This window comes from Electrona antarctica, assembly GCF_951216825.1.
Source record: "Electrona antarctica genome assembly, chromosome: 10".
NCBI classification, from domain to species: domain Eukaryota; kingdom Metazoa; phylum Chordata; class Actinopteri; order Myctophiformes; family Myctophidae; genus Electrona; species Electrona antarctica.
Window position 1 is genome coordinate 30,380,900 of NC_136791.1, and position 20,911 is coordinate 30,401,810.

The 20,911-nt window shown below is 43.5% G+C and overlaps 2 protein-coding genes across 6 annotated transcripts in view; both read left to right on the forward strand.

Annotated features, from left to right (window-relative positions):
* Positions 1 to 480: 480 nt before the first annotated feature.
* LOC306930588 (protein myomixer-like) lies at positions 481 to 1,251 on the forward strand (the record flags this gene model as incomplete). The annotated part of the gene is made up of 2 exons (XM_079511631.1): positions 481 to 575; positions 1,012 to 1,251. Exon 2 carries the CDS (start codon positions 1,027 to 1,029, stop codon positions 1,249 to 1,251), a length of 225 nt encoding a protein of 74 aa, XP_079367757.1. The 5' UTR covers positions 481 to 575; positions 1,012 to 1,026.
* Positions 1,252 to 1,531: 280 nt separating this feature from the next.
* mymx (myomixer) overlaps positions 1,532 to 20,911 on the forward strand; it is a gene marked incomplete at its 5' end in the record, with an annotated part of 55,831 nt that continues 36,451 nt past the window's right edge. For 4 of the 5 annotated variants that reach the window (XM_079511626.1, XM_079511628.1, XM_079511630.1 and 1 more), the window contains 10 exons: positions 1,532 to 2,125; positions 2,919 to 3,008; positions 6,149 to 6,304; positions 12,348 to 12,494; positions 14,025 to 14,216; positions 15,884 to 15,970; positions 17,283 to 17,401; positions 17,503 to 17,617; positions 18,144 to 18,221; positions 19,139 to 19,254. In XM_079511626.1, coding sequence (XP_079367752.1) covers positions 1,532 to 2,125; positions 2,919 to 3,008; positions 6,149 to 6,304; positions 12,348 to 12,494; positions 14,025 to 14,216; positions 15,884 to 15,970; positions 17,283 to 17,401; positions 17,503 to 17,617; positions 18,144 to 18,221; positions 19,139 to 19,254 — 1,694 coding nt within the window. The remainder of the gene's footprint in view (positions 2,126 to 2,918; positions 3,009 to 6,148; positions 6,305 to 12,347; positions 12,495 to 14,024; positions 14,217 to 15,883; positions 15,971 to 17,282; positions 17,402 to 17,502; positions 17,618 to 18,143; positions 18,222 to 19,138; positions 19,255 to 20,911) is intronic. The other variant, XM_079511627.1, reaches the window with a different exon arrangement.

Genomic DNA, 20,911 nt, shown 5'->3' on the forward strand with positions numbered 1-20,911 from the left:
GGCGTGAGTTGTTTGCCACCATCTAGGACTGTTGTTGTAGGGTCTGTGTGTGTGTGTGTGTGTGTGTGTGTGTGTGTGTGTGTGTGTGTGTGTGTGTGTGTGTGTGTGTGTGTGTGTGTGTGTGTGTGTGTGTGTGTGTGTGTGTGTGTGTGTGTGTGTGTGTGTGTGTGTGTGTGTGTGTGTGTGCGTGCCGTGCCGTGCGTGCGTGCGTGCGTGCGTGCGTGCGTGCGTGCGTGCGTGTGTGCGTGCGTGCGTGCGGCTATCATTTCCCCCCACCCCACATTTGTCTGACCAACAGTCCCTGAGTTTAAGTCGCCATGAGGTTAAAGGGCTGCCCTGCTGCACACAGCCGGCTACACCACAACAGTTGCTCACAGTCGGGGATAGTCTAGAGAGGACGAACGCAGCTGAGGGCATCACAGTCGCTCCCAGGCAGGCTAACACTCACACATAACCTAACTTTGAAGGATATTACTTTTTACCTCGTAGTTTGCTTTTGTTCTGTTTTCAGTCGCTGCTCAAAACAGCTCAGGGTTGCATCTCCTGTACATGTTCCTGTGCATTGAAAGGCAGAGGTGAGGTAGAGGAGTGGCGTGTGTGAGTGTGTGTGTGTGTGTGTGTGTGTGTGTGTGTGTGTGTACTATGTAAGTTGAGAACATTACCTCATACTGGAGAGGCTGTGATTGAAGAGGTCTGACAGAGTTCTCTCTCTCTGACTCCGTTACTCTTTGCCTCTTATCAGGGCAGCTTTTCTGTACAGGTTCAGAGAGGTATAGTTTTGACAGCCAGACTTTACAGCATCCCCCCCTATAGTATACATCCCTCCCTCTGCCTCTCTGTCCATCCCTCACAGGCTCAGTCAGGAGACACAGAGGAGAGTGAAAGGTGGTGACTTCATTCTCTCTCTCTTCAACCAAGCCTCCCCTTTTCTCCTCCTCCTCCTCGCCGTCCTCGGTGCCGTCTTTCCTTTTTTTTCCTTCTGGACTTTACTCTTTTTCTTTTTTTGCATAGCAATCGTCAGGCAGCATGCCAGTTCTCATCTTGCTCCGCTCCCTGGTTGCCCGGCTCCTCGGTAGCAGTCTAGCGGGCTCTGTGGCAAAGTTCATCCGGAGGATCCTGTCCACGGGCTTTGCCCACCTTGGCACGGCACTGCGTTACGTCTGGGACCGGATTCGATCCCAGGAGTTCAGGGAAGCCATCCTGGGTTGTGTGCTGTGCATTCTCAGCATGCCCAAGAAGGTGACGAACTGAGCTCTCGTCCGTCCCGCTCCACTCGCTTTTTTTTCTCCTTTTTTTCCTTTTCACCCTCAATTTGTGTGCCGGAGAGAGAGAGAGAGAGAGACAGACAGAGAGAGAGAGAGAGAGAGAGAGAGAGAGAGAGAGAGAGAGAGAGAGAGAGAGAGAGAGAGAGAGAGAGAGAGAGAGAGACATAGAGAATAGATGAGTGAGCAGAGGGGAGGGAGACAACCCAGGGAGATGTGACAGACTTTATGTGGAATGCAGTACTTTTGGTTTTCTTATCACACTGGCTATGTCTGAAAGCATTGCGAGGAAGGTCCAGCCCTTCACCATTGGGACAAGGCTGTCAGTCCCTCCAGTGTCCAAATGCCCTGCAGACTTCACCCAGAACTACCTACAACAGAGCCAGAGTTTGGATAACTGCAACAACGCGCTGCAGCAGCACAACCTGAACGACACTGTATCGCTCTACCTCAGCCGCTCCCAGGTGTGTTCCCGCCGCGGCCCGTGTCTCATCTCTCCCCGCCGCGCAAAGCGTGTGCCCCCCGCCGCCGCCGCGGACCACCACCACCACCATCACCACCAGGAGGAGGACATGGCTGCTGAGGACCACCTGAACCAGAACGTTGTCGTTGTCTCGCCCTCGGCCGTCTCGAGGTCCATCAAGAAGATCACCATCTCGGGGAACGGCGAGAGCGTGAAGAGGAAGGTGGCCACCGGCGGACCGGCTCGGTTCCCCCCCGTCACAGTGTCCCCTGTGTCTGAGAACATCAACAACAACAACAACAACAGCACCACCACCACCACCACGAGCACCTCCAACCCTCCTCTGCCCTGCAGGATTGTGGGGGTGAGCTGTGAGAATAAACCCAGCTCTCACTTCAAGGTACTGTAGCTACAAGACTTATTTTACCGATCCATTCAATCACCATTCATACTGTATAGGGTTCTTAATGACATAGTAATAGTGCTACACTTAATGTAAAATGTAATACATGAAAAGATTTAAAAGGATTTCCTGCTGTTTAAAGTTTTTACTTTAAAATGCATGTGTAACATGTTAAAGGCTACAATTTAAAGCATTTTTTTGTATTACTTTTCAAATTATAAATCACATGTAGGCTACATAATCAATCATAAACAAACTTTACTGAGGCAGTTTTTCTTGTTATTAAATTCTATGTAGCCAGACAATAGGCTATATCATTCCTTCCCTCTCTTTTTCACTCACTATAAGGTTTTATTATATCACACGGCACAGCGACCTGTGGGGTTTTCTTGTTATTAAATTCAAAACGAATCCACAACCTTGTCTTTATGAAGAAATTGAAATTGGTCGAAAAACTTTGTAAATTCGTGCCCATATACACCTTAGATATACACCAAGAAAGACCACCCAGTAATCCGATCGTCCCCTTGAGACTTAAATAAAGATCTTAATTTACAAGTGTAACTTTTCACTTTGTAGTTTTGTGGTGCAATTTTCGATCTTCCCGTACAAGCCTTCCTAAGATGTTCACTTCATTCATGCTTCACCGCAAAGCACTTTAATAACTCGGAAAACCTTGTGTAACGACTAACGACGTCGTTGAGCCGGATCGTATTTCAGTCGTTTTCAGGTGTTGTGAATTAATCAGAATTCCTATATAGGCTCATTAGCATATTATTCACATTTTTAGGTTTTACTCACAACAGACAGCACGGCTGAGCATCAGCCCGTCCAAGGACAAACCATGGTTCAGTTGCACAAAGAGAAGTCCACTCAACAGGTAGGAGTTCAGTTTCCTACATGCATACATGTGAACATTAAGGAACAGCTGAAGCCTATGAAGCTGATTGGATGAAATTGGTGACACACCTGAAGATTTATTTTCTGTTTATAAAACAAGGGTTAAATCGCTATATTCTGCATATGTATTAGTGTTCAGTAACATGATCTCTTCAACTCTTTAATAAACAGAACATACATTTCCAGGTGGGTTGCAAAATCTCAGGGAATTAGGATCTTTTTTTTGTGTGTTCCAGTTCCAATTGTCTGCTCATTTCTTTGTGTCGTCACAATTTCACTTGTTTAATCTGTGTCCTGTCTGAGTTCTCTATCCTGATTGGATAATTGGTATAGGCCTCCCGAAATTGAAAATGCATTTTCTGTTTAAAAAGCGCTGGACATGGAGACTACAGTTACTGAACTATGAGTATAGTCTATATAGAGGTATTTAACACCTATTTTAACAAAAGAAAATCACGTACCCTACCTTTTTGTTTTCTGTAGAGCTTATTACAACTTAAATATTGTAACTTATAGCACCTTTAAAGCTCAACATTTCAATAGTAGCATAATAATTTGTTATACAGTGTTTGTTCAGTAACAGGGGTCTCCTCATCTCTTTTAGCAACAGAAAAATATGTTTTCAGTTCAGGATATATAAGGAGAGAGAACCCCACAAAGACCATTTTTCTGCTTCAGTTTTCCAGGTCCAATTTTTACCCTTCACTTCCAATTTAACTTGTTGTCTCCACCAGGCCGAAGACATGGCGGAGAGTATGTTTTGCACTCCGTCCGTCCTTGTGTACCGGACGTGTGCGCGCGCGCGTGCGTGCGTGCGTGCGTGCGTGCGTGCGTGTGTGTGTCGGTCTGTGTACAGCTAATCTCTGGCACCGTTGGCCCGGTTGATGCCAAACTGTGCACACACTCCCTGGATGGCAACGACAAACCTCTGCCCACATTTTCCAGAGCGGCCTGTTAAAGCACCACCATGAGGCAGATTTTTGCGAAACACATTTCTTTATATTACTCATATATACATTTTATCCATGCATCACGCAAATTGGTACACACTATCTCTATAGTCATGCATGTGATCAACACGGATCTGAACGATTTCTCATATTCCAACCCGATTGGCTAAGATTGCCTTTCAAAGTTTGCAGGATTGGTCCGTTTTGAACAAGATGCCTCAAATCATGAACGCAGCATGCAATTTATGTGAAATGTTCCAGTCCCCTTTAGGCCACTTTTACCTATAACTGCACTGATCTGTGTGTATGCACACTCCCTAGAGGCCACGGACAAACCTTTTTACATCTGCCTTTTATAGTACCACCAGGAGGCCGACTGTATTTGTAAAACACACTTCTGATATACAACTAAAAAAATCCTGTAAATCGGTACACCGTATCTCTATAGTCATGTGATCAAGATGGACCTGTCCAGTATTTCATATTCAATCCTAATTGGCTAACATTGGATTCCAAAGTTTGCAGGATTGGCCAATTTGGCCCGTTTTGAATCCCTCAAATCATGAACGCAGACTGCAATTTGAGAGAAGTCCTGGCCCTGGTGATGGTGGTGATGATGATGATGATGACGATGATGACAGATACAATGATGTATTAATATTACAACAAGGTTGCACAAGGAATAATCTTTCTTGACATTCTAATAAAACTACAGGACAATTATCTGTTGTACAGTAATGGGGGCATTCGTAGCCAGCTGGCTGCGTATTTGATGAATCTTCAGAATGTAGGAAGTGAGGTCATGATGAATGGTTGCCAAAGAACGTAGGTTTTGAGAAACACAGAGAACACAAGTGGTCACATTGTTTATAACATTACAGGGCCAAATTATGATTGAATACATGGTTTCAAGAGGACATGGCCTTTAGTCTTCTTGCACCATGTGGTTTGACTACAGTACAGAGCTTCTTTATGGCGGCTAACATAAAAAAAAAAAACTCCTAACTATTTTAGCCCATTGTAAACTGTCTCCTGTTCCTTGTTTAATGTAGAATCATCAAACTCTGGAGTGAGTGTTCAGCTACACAGAAACAGGTCTCACTCCAGTTCACTGGAAAACATGAAGTAAAGGAAAGATGTTCACAAAAAAGAGGGCATGCAGGAGAGGTTCTTAGCGAGGGGGATAATATCGCACTGGCACAACAATGCACCCATTCTTTCCCATGAAGAGAATATTGTATCTACAGTTTCCCTCACATTGTAAACACTGCTTTATTGTTTATTTCCTATTGTCATTCATTATTTCATTCACACTCCACATAATCTGCATAAGGCATTGGACATGCTTTTACTTGCTCAGTAGGGCTGAAGTTGATCCAAACTTAATTGATAACACATAGTAATGTATAACACATCATTATTATTCATTCTCCATCGCACCACAGTGTTATTGCCGGGCAAAATATAGCCAAGTTCACAACGCGTTGTGTGGCTGGTGCATTTTCAGCTTGAAGGTAGACGATTTTCGGTGTGAAAAACCGTTGTGCGACAAAGTAGGAATCGGGCTTAAGGCTGTCACAGAAGTACATCAGACACCTATAAGGATGTGTCCACTGCTCCTTCCTGTCTTTACCCAGATGTTTCCTGACCGGGGAGCATTAGCGTTGCTTGTCCATAAAGGAAGTTGTGCCCAGTCCTGTTCATTTCTCCTCTCATAGTGCTGACAGTAGGGTTTTGTTTAGAGGGACCCTGGGGCCCCGTCTGACACATGTTCGTAATGTCTCCTGATTGCATAAAAAGGGTGGAAATAACGCTTTTAAATGGACCCTTTAACATTCCCTCGCCATGAGGTGTTTTTGCCTGGAGATCTGTGCGATCGGCTCTAATTCCTCAATTATGCTTGGCTGCTCGAAAGCATGCCAAACTACAAGCTCATAACGCATTGCATCACGATACGTTGTGAGTTTGTAGCTACATCGGCTATTTCAGGTGCAGCACAAAACTAAATCATGCTTATATGTCTGTCACGGCAATAAACATTGGCACGTGCCATTCAAAATGAGCAAATAAATCAATGAATGTGTTTTTAGTTTACCCTATAAAATAACAATTTATGTGCTAAAATGACATTGCATTTCTGACACTGAGCAATGATTTTGTGTTCATGCAGACGTCCGCCGTGCCCTGCAGGCCTCAATCACCCAAGAAAGAACTCCAGAGGAAAGGTTGTCAGGCGTTGACGCAAAAGGAAGGGCCTACGGCGGTTACATCACAGAGTGACTGCTTTACACAGAGAAACTCCCTCTTCAGCAAGGAAATCCTTCAGGTATACCATGAGCAACATCAGCTCTTACTGCAGCTGGTTGAGTTATAGTGAGTCAATACAGGGACGTGCAGAGAGTGTTAGAGAGACAGGGGCTGACATCCCGTAAGAGGGCACTTTTGGCCCAATATAGCGAAAATAGCAGATATACAAGCTCACAACGCGCGTTGAGAGCTTGTAGATCAGCTATTTTCAGGGCGCAACCCTGCACTCTTTAGCTTGTGGAGATGCGGTGTAACGACAAGGATTTCGAAAAAATTAGTTCAATGCAAAATGCTGCGTTAAAGTTCAGGAGACTTCGAAAAGAAAATTCTCCTGAATGCTGCCTTCCGGTATGTGGCATGGAAAGGAGAGGAGGGCATTTTTGCATCTCTTTCACCACAGTAAATGCTGCATTCGTGGTCTGGAGAGGGCAGTTGTTTTACAGACGGGTAAAAGGGCAGGGGCTGAAGCCCCCTTTGATGTCTATGTGTGCACGTCCCTGGAGTCAAGCTCAAACCATAGTGGAGTTCAAACCCAAGGAATGTTATTGCCTTTCTCTTCTCTGGCACTATAATTGTCTCCTAAACGAGATACTCAAGGAGGGCAGTCATCATACTCTACTTAACAATAGGCTGAACTACTGCACAATGTATATGCTTTGTAGGCAAAATGTATATAAGTTTAAGTTCAACTTAAATAGAATTGATTCATTGTATAGTCTGAAATAAATGGCACTCATTTACGGAACAAAGGCCAGACAACCAAAGACAGGGAGATAGCCTGTGAAAACTAACAAGTTAAGAGAGTGAGAGAAAATCACAATGGGCCTTCCTTGTGCTGCAGTGACCCAGAGGAGAGCAAAAATGTGTAGCTGTTCTTATTTTGTACTGTGAACTGTAGGCCACGAGTCTAGAGAGAAGGAAGTGAAGGCGAGGGAACAGCCACAAGTGAAGCAATTATTTAGGGATGAGGTCATTGTTTGGCTTCATCTCTTCACGCCTATGGCCTGGAGACCAACCAGAGCACCACACAACTGGCTGTGTTATCACATCACTATGTCCGCCCCGGCATACACAAGGACATATTTCAGTGAGCTTGGCTCAGAGGGACATTTCGTCCAGAAGTCGACTTTGTTATTGGGCCTCTTTCAAGTGAACCGTACAAGTATAATAGTCCATTTACTTCCAATAATTGGATATTAATTTCGGTCCTGTCCAAAGAAAGAAAGACAGAAACATGATGTATGTACTGTTGTATGTGTTGAAAATGGCAATTAATGTTAACAAGCTGAGAAGCGATTTCGCTCTCATGAAGAACCATGCATCCAAAAATGTGTTCAGGGTGAATGGGCCATGGATCGTGTTTATTTTGAATGTGCTTTAAATTGCCCCGGGCCCTGTTAGCTAGTAGGGAACCACTTGATTTACTGTGATTTGGTCGGCTGATAGCACTGATGAAAATGTGTAATTATTACACACACACACACACACACACACACACACACACACACACACACACACACACACACACACACACACACACACACACACACACACACACACACACACACACACACACACACACACACACACACACACACACACACACACACACACACACACACACACACACAAAGTTTTAAATATGGAGAGCAAAGCAGGTCACCACATGGAGAAACACAAGTCGTTCATGTCTGTCTCCTTGGCTGCCCTGCGAAACATCTCACTTTTCACCATCTCATTTCCATTATAGAAAGAAACACTAGAAACTAGAGAGAAACTGACTTCTGGAGCCATTTTAGTGCCAAGAAGTCATTGCACGTGGTGTGCAAATGTAGACTGTTGGTAAACATGACCTAAACAGTATAGCCTACACACTATATAATGTATATTTCATTGGATTATTTTCTCTTAAATTCTATTGAGGATTTTCTTTAGAAAATCTCATATATATATTTTTTTAACTCTTAAAACAATTTCATCTAAACAGAGATCTCACTTCACATTGTGATTGTGCTTAAAGATGTCGAAATCTGCTGTTTGAAGCTACAGTTCAGTAGGATATTGCCCTGATGCTTGGTCCCACAATCAAAGGTGGAGGTCAAATGTGGCCGAGCGGCGAGCGCACGTGTCTTGGCTTTGCTCCTTTATTATGTGTGTGTGTGTGTGCTGCTTATCAAACTGGACATGTTTGTATATTATAAACAGTCCATTGTTGGGGGAGAGAACAGGAAGAAACAAGGACATCGTAGACTTCCTGTATGAGGACATAATATGCCATGGGAGCCCCTGTGAGAGGAGATATAGGGGGCAGGACTGTTCGCTCAAGCTGTTTTCCCTCTGTTAGTCTGTTCAGTGCAAAAATACCTCCGCTGTCCCAGGGGTCTCGTAAACTTAATGAGTTACCCCTCCGTGGAGTGATGTCACGTTTTAATTTCATGCAAATAGAGCTATAGCCCTTTGCCAAGCGATGCAGGGACGTGCACACATAGACATCACAGGGGGCTTCAGCCCCTGCCCCTTTTACCCATCTATAAAACACCTGCCCTTTTACCCGTCTGTAAGACAACTGCCCTTTTACCCGTCTGTAAGACAACTGCCCTTTTACCCGTCTGTAAGACAACTGCCCTTTTACCCGTCTGTAAGACAACTGCCCTTTCCAGACCATGAATGCAGCATTTACTACATGGTGGAAGAAATACAAATGCCCTCCTCTCCATGCTTTCCAAGCTGATCTACAACTGTAGATTGTAGATTTGCTATTTTCGCTATTTTTGTCCAAAAGTGCCCCTATTTTGTCCAAAAGTGCCCTCTTACGGGATTTCAGCCCCTGCTCCTCTAACACTCTCTGCACGTCCCTGAAGCGATGTGCCATAAAGTTGTAATGATGGGGGCCCTAACATTCTATGCAGTCATTGCAGTGACAGATTGTTGGACAAATATTTACTTTCATGCAATTTCACAATAAGAAATAATTGTGTCTCTGCAGTGAAAAAAAATCCTGAATGTGTTAGCCTAATTTAACTGTGATTTGAGAGTGCAATGGATCCTTTAGTCTTATAGGGTTCAGACTTCTGCTCTGTGTCATTCAACTCCTGGACCTCAGAAACCATTATTGTTACTTTTCATTATGGTGATTTGGATCCAAACACAGTCAAATCCCAAGTGTTCTTTTTTCCTCTCTAGTTGTAAATCTGAACTTGTACAAATGTAACCAAAATGGACCATATACCGGCACGCAAGTCCATTTGGTCAAATATGTAGGCTACAAGCTCAGAGATAAATAAGCCTAACGCTGAAGATTTGACTCTGTACCTGGCCTGTTATAGTGAATATTAACCCATTTAGACCTGAGGACGATTCTACAAATGTCTTCTAATCCGTTTTCTGTTTCTATGTCAGTGGTTCTCAAACATTTTCATGTCAAGGACCCCCAAAAATATATGTAATTGGCCGCTGACTCCCATCTGAAAATATGTTGTTCCAGGGACCCCCCCCCCCCCCCCAGAAGCAAAGAGTTAAAAACGTTCACTCTGAAAGAATATATATTCAAAGATCTGCGCCACATTTTCAGGACTTTTCAAAAATAGCAGATCTACAAGCTCGCTATGAGCATGTAGGTCTGCTATTTCTTTCAAAAGCTACAGTATAACATAATACAAAATTAAAACACCAAATGGGGTTCCCGTCTAGAATGTTTTAATAAACTTGTACTTGTACTCAGTTTCTTTGTATGTGAGTGAGAACTGTAGCTGCATGCAGCAGCTACAGTTCTCACTCACATACAAATGTTGCAGAAAAAGGTCTGCTCGCTCAGAAAGACAAGGACTTATGCAACGCGTCGGGCCCCGGCCATGCAGCAGTTAGTTGCCAAGAGAAACTTCTGCTCTGCAGTCTGCATAACATGACACTGAGAACAAAGGGCTGCTTCTTGATGTTCTCAAGAAGTACTTCATGTGTAACTTTAAGTCAGTGTGAGAACTATACACGTCCCGGTGTTGGCCTCCTGGTCAGCAGGAATAACATGTCTCAAACACTTTGCTCACCACCTCGTTGAGTGCACTGTGATGCTTAACCACTTTAACCCTCTCTAGAAGACCAGTGGTTCCCACACCTTTTCATGTCAAGGACCCCCCAAATTGACATTAATTAGCCCTGCGGACCCCCCCCCATTTGAAAAGATATGCTATAGGGACCCCCATAAGAGGAGATTTGTACAGCTCTAGCAGTGATTCTCAACCCGTTTAATTTCAAGGACCCCCAGTTTGACATGCATTAGTCTACGGACACCCATTTCTTTTGGCATTTCTATCTCTGGGACCCCCAATTTATATTGTAAAATCAATGTTCATTTAACTCTGACAGTGTACAAATGGAACCAAATGGACCTGTTAACTCTCAGAGTTACAGACCCATAAGGGTCCATTTGGTTGCAAACTATCATTCAGCTGGGGGACCCCTGGGGGACCCCGGACCCCACTTTGGGAACCACTGCTCTAGACATTGTAAAGTGACTTTGTAAACCAAGTTGTCTGACTTGTCTCCGTCCTTGGACAGCTTTTTTTCTGCTGAGAGCATCGTGCACAGAAAATATAGCAGATCTCCATCTGCTATATCTGGCGCACGCAAAACAAAGTATAAATCAGTTTGTGTACATAATTATAATTTCTGTCACCCAGCAGACAACACTATGACTCCATGCACTGAATGGCAAACACAGTAAAAGATACTGAAAGAATGTATTTTCCTGCGTATTTTAGTATGCACAAAGCAAAGTATGAGGTTTATTGTCCGGGTATTGCATTGTTAATACAAATATTTTAATCTACATATACATAACTGTTCCCTGTTTCATGCACAGTAAACAGTCCTAATGGTACATAAACCCACTGAACTCACTGGTTGCTATATCCAATTATGTACTTCTCATCAAGTGCAGTTAAATGAAAAAAGAAAAGAAAAAATGACATGCTTAAACATTGAAATATTGTGATGTAATGTTTTGGCTATAATTATTGCCAAGCTCAGCAGAGAGAATTAGATGGCCCTTAAATCATTTTCACCTAGATTTGAGATATTACGTTATATGAAATATTACATTATATTTAAATACACCGATACATAAACTACTTAATTAAAGGCATTGACACTTTTTAAGTCCACACTTAGGATATTCACATGACAGATGTTAGCGAGTTTGTGTTTGTGTTTAGGAAGTTATTACTCTAGTATTCTACAACATGGTTTTCAAACGTTTCCATGTCAAGGACACCCAAATTATGTATTTTTCCACTGACACCCATTATGTTTTTCTTTGGCGCCAAGGACAAGATTTGTGTTGTTAAAACGTTTTAAAAATATTGCAAAATGTTACATTTTACATGCACGCATGCATGTGTGATATATATGTAGGTAAATAATACTGTGATTGGAGGTATAAGAATTAATACTGAATAATAATAATTTGAGTGTTGAGTGTTCGTTTTAACGAACAATGGAAGGAATGTGAATCAATCAATCAGGAAACGGGCATGCAATGATCTAAGTAAAAGCAATGTAATGCTAAAGAGGTGTGTCTTAAGATTTCGTTTAAAAATGTCCACAGATTCAGAGAACTGTAGATCCCTTGGCAGGCTGTTCCACAGCACAGGGGCATATAGCTAAAGGCGGCTTCTCCATATTTTTTGTGTTAGGGGTCTCTGGAATCTCTGCAGAGAGAGACCCGCACTAGAGGAACTAAGGGGTCTGCCTGGCACATACTTAGGAAGCATTTCTGAGAAATAGGCAGGTGCATTTCCATTCAATGTTTTAAAAAGAATTTAGAAAGAATTTTAAATGTAAAATGTAAAAAATGTATAATTATATAGGGGGATTATTCATTATGCGAGTTTAAAATATGTTAGAGAAAAATGACATGTACAAAGGATAGGCCTCAATAAGCTTTGAGCTTCGTTCAGCCTTTGCCTTTTCGATCAACTATAAGAGAGTGTGAATATTGAATGTAATGATTTATGTTACACTGTTGAATTGATGGAACTAAACTAAACTATTGTTGTGTTGTATAGGCGGAGGCATGGATCAAAGGGAAGACGCATGAACTGAAGGATGGCTGTAATGTCCAGCGCTGCCCACTTCAGGACTGGGCAGAGGTCTCGCAGACCCTTCAGAGAGACCTCAAAGACTTTGAGAACACCCTGATTCAGCTAAATCAGGTAACAATGCAACGTCACACTTGAATGATCCTTCAACGACACTTGGGAAGTTATCAGAGCAGCCAAGTCACAGTGACCATGCAATGCTTATTTATACTTTGCAAACGTGACAAAATATAGCTGTATTTGATACGGATGTCCCGATCACGTTCTTTTTTGCTCCCGATCCGATTCCGATCATTAGATTTTGATCATCTGAAGATACCGATTTTTCACGATCCGATATTTACATTTTATAGAACACGTTTATGCCATATCATAGTACAATATCCCAAATCACAGACACAGTCTAATATCATGAATCATGATATGGGTATAATATTGATACTAGGGATGTCCCGATCACGTTCTTTGGCTCCCAATCCGATACCGATCATTTAAAAATGACGCGATCGGCCCCGATTTCCGATCACCCGATCCGATCGCGACAACGCTATAGTATTTGACCATTAAAGGGAAACTTTAGACGTTTAGACGATTTAGAACACTTTCCTGGGGGTCTTTATGTGTGTAATATGTGGTTTTAGATATTTTTAGATTTTCGCCGTGAGCCCAGTGTCTATGACTTCCTGGACTACATGTTGTCTCAGTAAGGGTGTAAGCACACCTGGGATTCCATGCGCGGCCAAAAGCCGCTCGTTGCGAGCGACTTTTGGCATCTTCGTGACGCTCAGGTGTGCCTGCGTTGTAAGACAGCCCTCCCCCTATCCACAAGGAGGAGCAGTGCACCAAAGCATTATGGGAATTGTAGTCCAGGAAGGAAGTAACTGTGAGCCTAATGTCCATGACATCAGAGACACTGGGCTCACTGCTAAAATCTAAAATATCTAAAACCACATATTACACCCATAAAGACCCCCAGGAAAGTGTTATAAATCTTCTAAACGTCATTAACATATATTTTTTTGCAAAAAGTGTCCCTTTAACCCTTTTCCGTAAGTTATGAAAAACTGGCGAGTGAAGCCTAATTTATGCTTCGTCGCACTAGGAATAATAACCGATTCAGTCAGTTGTTTTCGGTGAGTGACAGTGTTGTGTGACAAACTGACAAAGCATGGCTGGGCTTCACACTCTTTCTTGTTCTCAAAGGCCTATACAGCATAATGGTCCTGCAGACATTTGATTTCCTCTCACTATAGAAAAGCAGACCCTTTCCCAAGGCTTTCAGTGCTCCAGACAGCACTGTCAAATCAGTTTAGACTTTCTCCCCCAGGAGTGCAAGTTTGGAAATGATATTTTGCTGATAATTAACCTTCCCTGACACACAGGGCCCTCGAGGGGTTTGGCGTGCGTGCGTGCGTGCGTGCGTGCGTGCGTGCGTGCGTGCGTGCGTGCGTGCGTGCGTGAATGCACGTGAATATGATGGCAAAGTCCCAGCATGTATCCAAGCAGCTGGCACACATGAGCAGTGGCTCTGTGACAGGCTGTTGGCTTCTAATATGAAGTTATGTAGCTACTCTGCAGATGTTGTCTTTGCTATACTCATGCTGATGGACGATTGCCTTTATATCTGTCTGTGTCCAAAAAAAGATGGGCGAGCAGTTGATCTGCAAACTGAACCCCACCTCTGACCTCGTTAAGAAGCAGCTTGGCCAGCTTAGGGACCAATGGCAGATCCTGAAACAGACAGCAGCCAATCAGTCCAGGGCACTGGGTGGAGCCAAAAGCCTACAGGAGTTCAACAAAAAAGTGGACAAGCTGGAGGCATGGATTAAGGACAAGGTATAAATGCAAAATGAACGCTCTCTCTCTCTCTCTCTCCCTCTGTCAATTCAATTCAAAGGAACTTTATTGGCATGAGAAAACATACGTTTACATTGCCAAAGCAAGTGTCAAAATATAATCACTGTTGAAAATGGGTAAAGTGTACATTGGAGGGGGTACAGCATTGTGTAAACAGAGCTATGTCACATTGCGTCGTTGTATACGACGCAATGTTGTATACAGTCAGGGGGCCTGGACCGGCCGAGCGGTCCAGGCACCTATAGGCTGGTAATCCAACCTGACAGCGTGTCAAGGGTTCGAGTCCCGATCCCGACAACCTTTGCTGCGTGTCTTCCCCCCCCATATCTCTCCCCCTTTCAAGCTACTGTTAATCTATCAATAAAGGCAAAAAGCCCAAAACATATTAAAAAAAAACCTAATATATATATATATATATATATATATATATATATATATATATCAGTCTCCATCTCCCTCTCTCTCTGGATGTGTGTCTCTCTCCCTCTCTCTCTTTCCATCTTTCTGTGCTCACCTTTCCCGTTTGCCCCTAGCTCTCCCTTCCAGTTCCTACAGTATATCTAGTCACTACCCTGCCGACCATCTAATTGCTCAAGCTTGTGTTTAACGTTCTGTTAAAACAAGACATGCTGCATATTCTCATATTACAGCTGCTGTAAACCAGCTGCCACTCAACACCATAACACTATCTGTTAGAGGAGATATTTATGCTCAGTATGTGTCTTTCGGCGCACGTACATCCCCTGCTTCTGCACGTCAACTGATGTGTAGATTGATGGTAACATTTTCCCCTCTTGTTTCCTTGTGTTCTGAAGTGTCTGGCACAAGCTACCCTTGTATTGGACATAACAGAGGATGTTGCTAATTCTCCCATAGTTGAGGCTTAAAGCCAAGCACCCTTAGGGAGTATAGTTTTTTTCGATTTGTATTTGTTCCTTTTAAGCGTGATTTATGCGCCGGTGTTGCACACATAAAACAGCAGATATACAAGCTCTCAACGCGTTCTGCTGCAACACCTCATGAGCAAATCAGACATAAATCAAGTATATAAATCAGGCACTATCCGCTCCTGTGTGCTGGTTAGAAGTCCAGAGTTTCCCGCCTCATGCTGGAAGGCCCTTGTTGCTGCAGGGACGTGCACACATATACCAAAAGGGGCTTCAGCCCCTGCCCTTTTACCCGTCTTTTACAACTGCCCTCTCCAGACCACAAATGCAGCATTTACTGTGGTGAAAGAGATGCAAATGCCCTCCTCTCCTTTCCATGCCACATACCGGAAGGCAGCATTCCGGAGAATTCGTTTTTCTCCTGATTTGTTTCAAAATCCATGTCGTTACACCACATCTCCAGTAGATAACGAGTACAGGGTTGCGCCCCGAAAATAGCTGATCTACAAGCTCTCAACGCATTGCAGCGTGACGCGTTGTGAGCTTGTAGATCTGCTATTTTGGGCCAAAAGTGCCCTCTTATGGGATTTCAGCCCCTGCTTCTCTAACACTCTCTGCACGTGCCTGCCTTGCTGTCTCATTTCCTGTGGTAGCAGTGCTAATGTAGTAAAACGCCATGCAGTGCATCTGAAAAAGAAGTAGCCGTTTCAGTTCAAATCCAATCAGGGCTGTTTAAACGCTGACTTTTATGTGTGCCAGCAGGAGCAGGAGCAGTCCCTGCTAAACGTCCTGGGAGAGAATGTTGACAAACTGCAGCTGACCAGGAGAATCTTAGATCTGAAACAGGTGAGCACTGCAGAGGATTAAAGGCAGTCAAATAAAACTTCCTTGGGTAGATAAACAATGGCAATGGCATTGTCAATATACTTCAGATGGGGCGGAGGCCGGTATCAGGTACGGTCGCCCCTAAACCATCTCACCCCTCGATTTTTTTTCCGCCGACCTCACACCGACCGCTCGGTTCTGCGGTTCTTGTATTCTTTATTTTGTTTTACTGAGAATAAGGTTAGACATAAGTGTAGGGTTAGGCATAGTTTTACTGGGTTTAAGTTTGGGTATAGGGTTAGGTTTAGGCATAGTTTTACTGAGGTTAAGGTTAGGAATAAGTTAGGTATAAGTTAGGTTTAACTGTTTAAGCATAATTTACTTAGGTTACTTTAGGAATACCAGGCCGCGCAGTTCCGCCGGCTGTACGCCCGGGGTGAGTTAAAGGGGTGAGTTGTTTGGTATTCCAGTGGCCATAGAGACCATTGCATGGTCTGAGAAGTGTCCCTGATCAAAACCTTTTTATTTTTACCTACATTTTTATATTTACTAAATATAAAATATATTACTAAATATTTTCGATTTTTGTAACCCCATTTTTTCACCTAGTGTCAATTATCAATGTAATCCTGGGCTATACTCTCTCTGCCAACGTAACGTGGGGAGAGCAATGGACTGACCTCATACTTCCTTCACTGCATGAGGAGTCCAAGCCACTTCTTTTCACCGCTGAGTATTGCTGGACATTTTTTTACCAAGCAAGCTGGTCTATTTTCTCTCGGGTTGGCTTTCTGCCGTAGTGACAACCTATCGTCCTGATTGGCTGCCTCGTCTATAGGCAACCAGACGCTTTTTGCCTCTAGCCGACCTCTAAGCCAATGGGATAGCATTGCAGCCCGAACAACCCGTCGTCTAAACTGCACAAACACTCGATCAAAACATATACAAGCTGCAACACTAGTTTTTATCATCCTATCCTTGTTTTCATCATGTAGCGCGCCAATGTTATTTGACCAAGGGATTATATGCGTGCGTGCGTGCGTGCGTGCGTGCGTGCGTGCGTGCGTGCGTGCGTGCGTGCGTGCAGCTGGTGAAATATGTCATTTTGGGCCTGTTTTTCAGAGGTTTCCCATAGTCATTGTAGCCTACTGTAAAGGCTGTTGAAGTCATAGGATTGTGTCTATCTGTGAACATGATGTTCCTCCCAGGTTGTAGCCTACTGTAAAGGCTGTTGAAGTCATAGGACTGTGAACATGATGTTCCTCCCAGGTTGTACTGTACTGTAAAGGCTGTTGAAGTCATATAGGATTGTGTGCCAATTGTCTGTCTGCAGGACGAGCAGCTCCACAGAAACCTGCACGAGGAAATCAACCAGCTGGCACTGAAACTGGAGAAACAAGGGAGGACGGACGGCCGGAACATTTCCGGCAGGAGGAAACACATCAATAAAATGTACAGCATGAACCCTTAAATTCTATCTCTCTTGCTGTTGCTGCTTGAAACGGGAATGGCGAAAGGCTTGAGTGTATATTTGTGTGGTGATCCGTTCGTAGGTGGCTGAAGGTGCAGTCTCATCTGAAAAACTACCATGAAAATCTTCAGCTGGCCCTGGAGGTGTCCTCCTTCTACCAGGAGGCTGATAACACACTGTTTGCCATGAACAACATGGTAAATACTGCATTTAACCACATCTTATATCATAATTACACGTATTATTAAAAGGACAACTTTAGTTTTTTTCTTCCAAGGTTCATGTTATCAGAGAAAGTAAAAGATTAGTGTAAAATTATTTTTCATTTGCTGCTTTCTTTCGTTTTAGCGAGGGGCATGGTCCTACATATGTTTTTTTTTTTTTTTTTTTTTACAAAGAAATGATTTACTATAGTCCTACTAGACCCCAAGAAATTATATCTGGCCACAAAAGATCACAAGATCTATATTGAATGTGACAAACTGACATATTGAGCGTACGGCACACAGTATGGCACCCCCCTAGTATCTCTACCTTCACATTCAGTAGATCCTGTGATCTTTTGTGTCCAGATGTAATTTCCTGGGGTCTAGTAGGATTAGTAAATAATAAAGAAATCGCCGTAAACTTTAGCCATATTTAGCCCCATGTTTGAATGGTTGAAACTAAAGTTGTCCTTTAAAGAACTAACACGCATTCATTCGTTTTGTTACATTCTTTTAGAGAAAAAGCATATCTGCATCCAAGGACATGGAGACGTATGGAGACAGGGAGATCAGAGACCTGGCTAGTCAGATTATGGTAAGCTTCCACTTTAACTCTGTTTCAGTAAAAGAGGGGGTGCGTTGGGAAATTTGCACTGAGCGCACAGCTGGTGTAACCTGACTCCGCCAGATGGGGGGAACCTGTGTACTCTCTACTGCCCCATCTGGCGGAGCCAGGTTACAGCTGGTGTGCCCTCTTGTCGTTCGTTAATTCAGTGCACCCGGTGCGTTGTCGTTAAAAAATCTGGTGCGCTGGCTGCGCCCCGGGTGTGCCGAGTGCCCGCACTGACCGACCCTACTCAGAGTGCTCCCCGGCGGCGAAATAGGTCCTTTGAGCTTTATTATTACACGCGCATCAACGTGTAGACCAACAGCAGGTATAGGCTAATGTTATGAATTACCTTTCAATGTTACAGGAAGGTGTAGTAACTGGTCGTTCGTAAATAAGCCACATGCAGCGCACTCTATATGTGCAAAACAAAAAAACGGAACACATTCCCGGTGTGCTTTTCCGAACACACCCACCAGGTCTCATGGTGACCCTGGTGGGTCACCATGATGTTGTCACGTCATGTTTTACAGACGGTTTTAACCCGTCTGTAAAACAACTGCCCTTTCCAGACCACGAATGCAGCATTTACTACATGGTGAAAGAAATGCAAATGCCACTCCTTTCCATGCCATGCCAGAAGGCAGCATTCAGGAGAATTGCTTTTTTTCCGAAGTGTCCTGAACTTGAACACAGCATGTTGCGTTGAACAAATTTGTTTAGAAATCCATGTCGTACACATCATCTCCACTAGCTAAAGAGTGCTGGGTTGCGCCCCGAAAATAGCTTGTAGATCAGCTATTTTTGTCCCAAAGTGCCCTCTTTGGGGATTTCAGCCCCTGCCTCTCTAACACTCTCTGCACGTCCCTGTTACTAACCTACAAACGTGCATGTGTGCGTGCTAGATGCTGGACGTGACGGTGTCCCAGCTGTCCAACCTCCACCCCGCCCTGGCCGCGGGCGTCACGCAGAAGCAGAGTGAGCTGAAGGACTGCTGGGCTGTCCTTCAGAAGACCTTCAGGTAAGCAGGCCAAGAGGTACCGTTATGGACCATTCTGGTACTGATATATAGAAATACTCCGTTACAAAGTAAAAGTCCGGTATTCAAAATGTAGTTGAGTAAAAGTACAAAAGTATTAGCCATCGAAATGTACTAAAGTAAACGTACTCATTGTGCAGAATGTGTCATTTAAAACCTTTACTGCGTTATAAATTGTTATAATAACTCCCTTTCAGTGCCAATGTTTACACTAACCTTTGAAGAATCAAGGCGTCGTCCATATCAGGAAAATCCCGCTGAAAATAGTCACATCGTTTGTTACCGGGTCGAAAAATATTCCACCGGAGCTATGCTAAATAACACACAGAGCAATGGTGGATGGATGCGGCTATGAAACCCCGTTGACTTGCATTGAACTCAGTTTCCCAGAAGCCCTTGCAAGCCAGTGATTTCCGGTTACGTCATAATAAAGCGTCGTCCCCGTCACGATGTCCGCGACAAAGCCGGTATTTCTTAAAAGTTATCAAAAAACAGCGAATTAAATATATAAAACAAAAGGCGGGTTTAGCGGGTACGGCAGGGAAAAACAATGGGAAAAACTCAGGTTTAGCGGGTTCAGCAGCACCAGTTTTCAAATGTCTTCCTAAAACGTCCGCACTGGCAATAGCAATAAGGCCCCATCCAACTGATTATTTGTTTTTGTATCCTTTTCTTCCTTCATCAGCTTTGTTTATTTGAGTTTGAATCGGCAAGAACTTCATGTTTGAAGTTCCTACAACTACTGAGAATACCACACACCACCCTCTCCTTAGTTTGACATTTTAAAGTTTTCCATACCCCCTTTAAACTTAAAACAATGAGAAACCTCTCCAGTTAGTCAAGGAGGGAATAACTCGGTTTGTTTAACAGTGTTGCTTGCTCTTTAAATCTTGCCATGACCTAAAAACATCTGCTGAATTTAAGATGAAGCATGTTTACAAGAATAGTTAGCAGTGTTTTTACTGCTTCTGTGGAGCGTATTTGTGTTTATTTTAATGGTTTAGGGATGCATATATTTACTTCATGGGACATTTTTCTGATGATAATAAGTACTTGGTTGATTATTGGAGTTAAGCTTAATAAGTACTCAGCTTTGGGAGCATGCAGTGGCAGAACAGGGAGCTAAGGTATAATTACAGGTGGATATAGGACAGCGTCAGGGACGTGCACACATAGACATCAAAGGGGGCTTGAGCCCCTGCCCTTTGACCCGTCTGTAAAACAACTGCCCTTTCCAGACCATGAATGCAGCATTTACTAGGTGAAAGAGATGCAAAAATGCCACTCCTTTCCATGCCATTCCGGAAGGCAGCATTCAGGATAATTGCTTTTTTTCCGAGGTCTCCTGAACTTGGAACGCATGATTTTGTGTTGAACAAATTTGTGTAGAACTCCATGTCGTACACACCGCATCTCCAGTAGCTAAAGAGTGCTGGGTTACTTGCGACCCGTAAATAGCTGATCTACAAATTCTCAACGTGTCGCAACGTGACGCGTTGTGAGCTTGTAGATCTGCTATTTTCGTTATTTTTGTCCAAAAGTGCCATCTTGCAGGATTTCAGCCCCTGCCTCTGTAACACTCTCTGCACGTCCCTGGACAGCGCCGTTTCCAGCTAAATGGTTCATATTCATCACACTG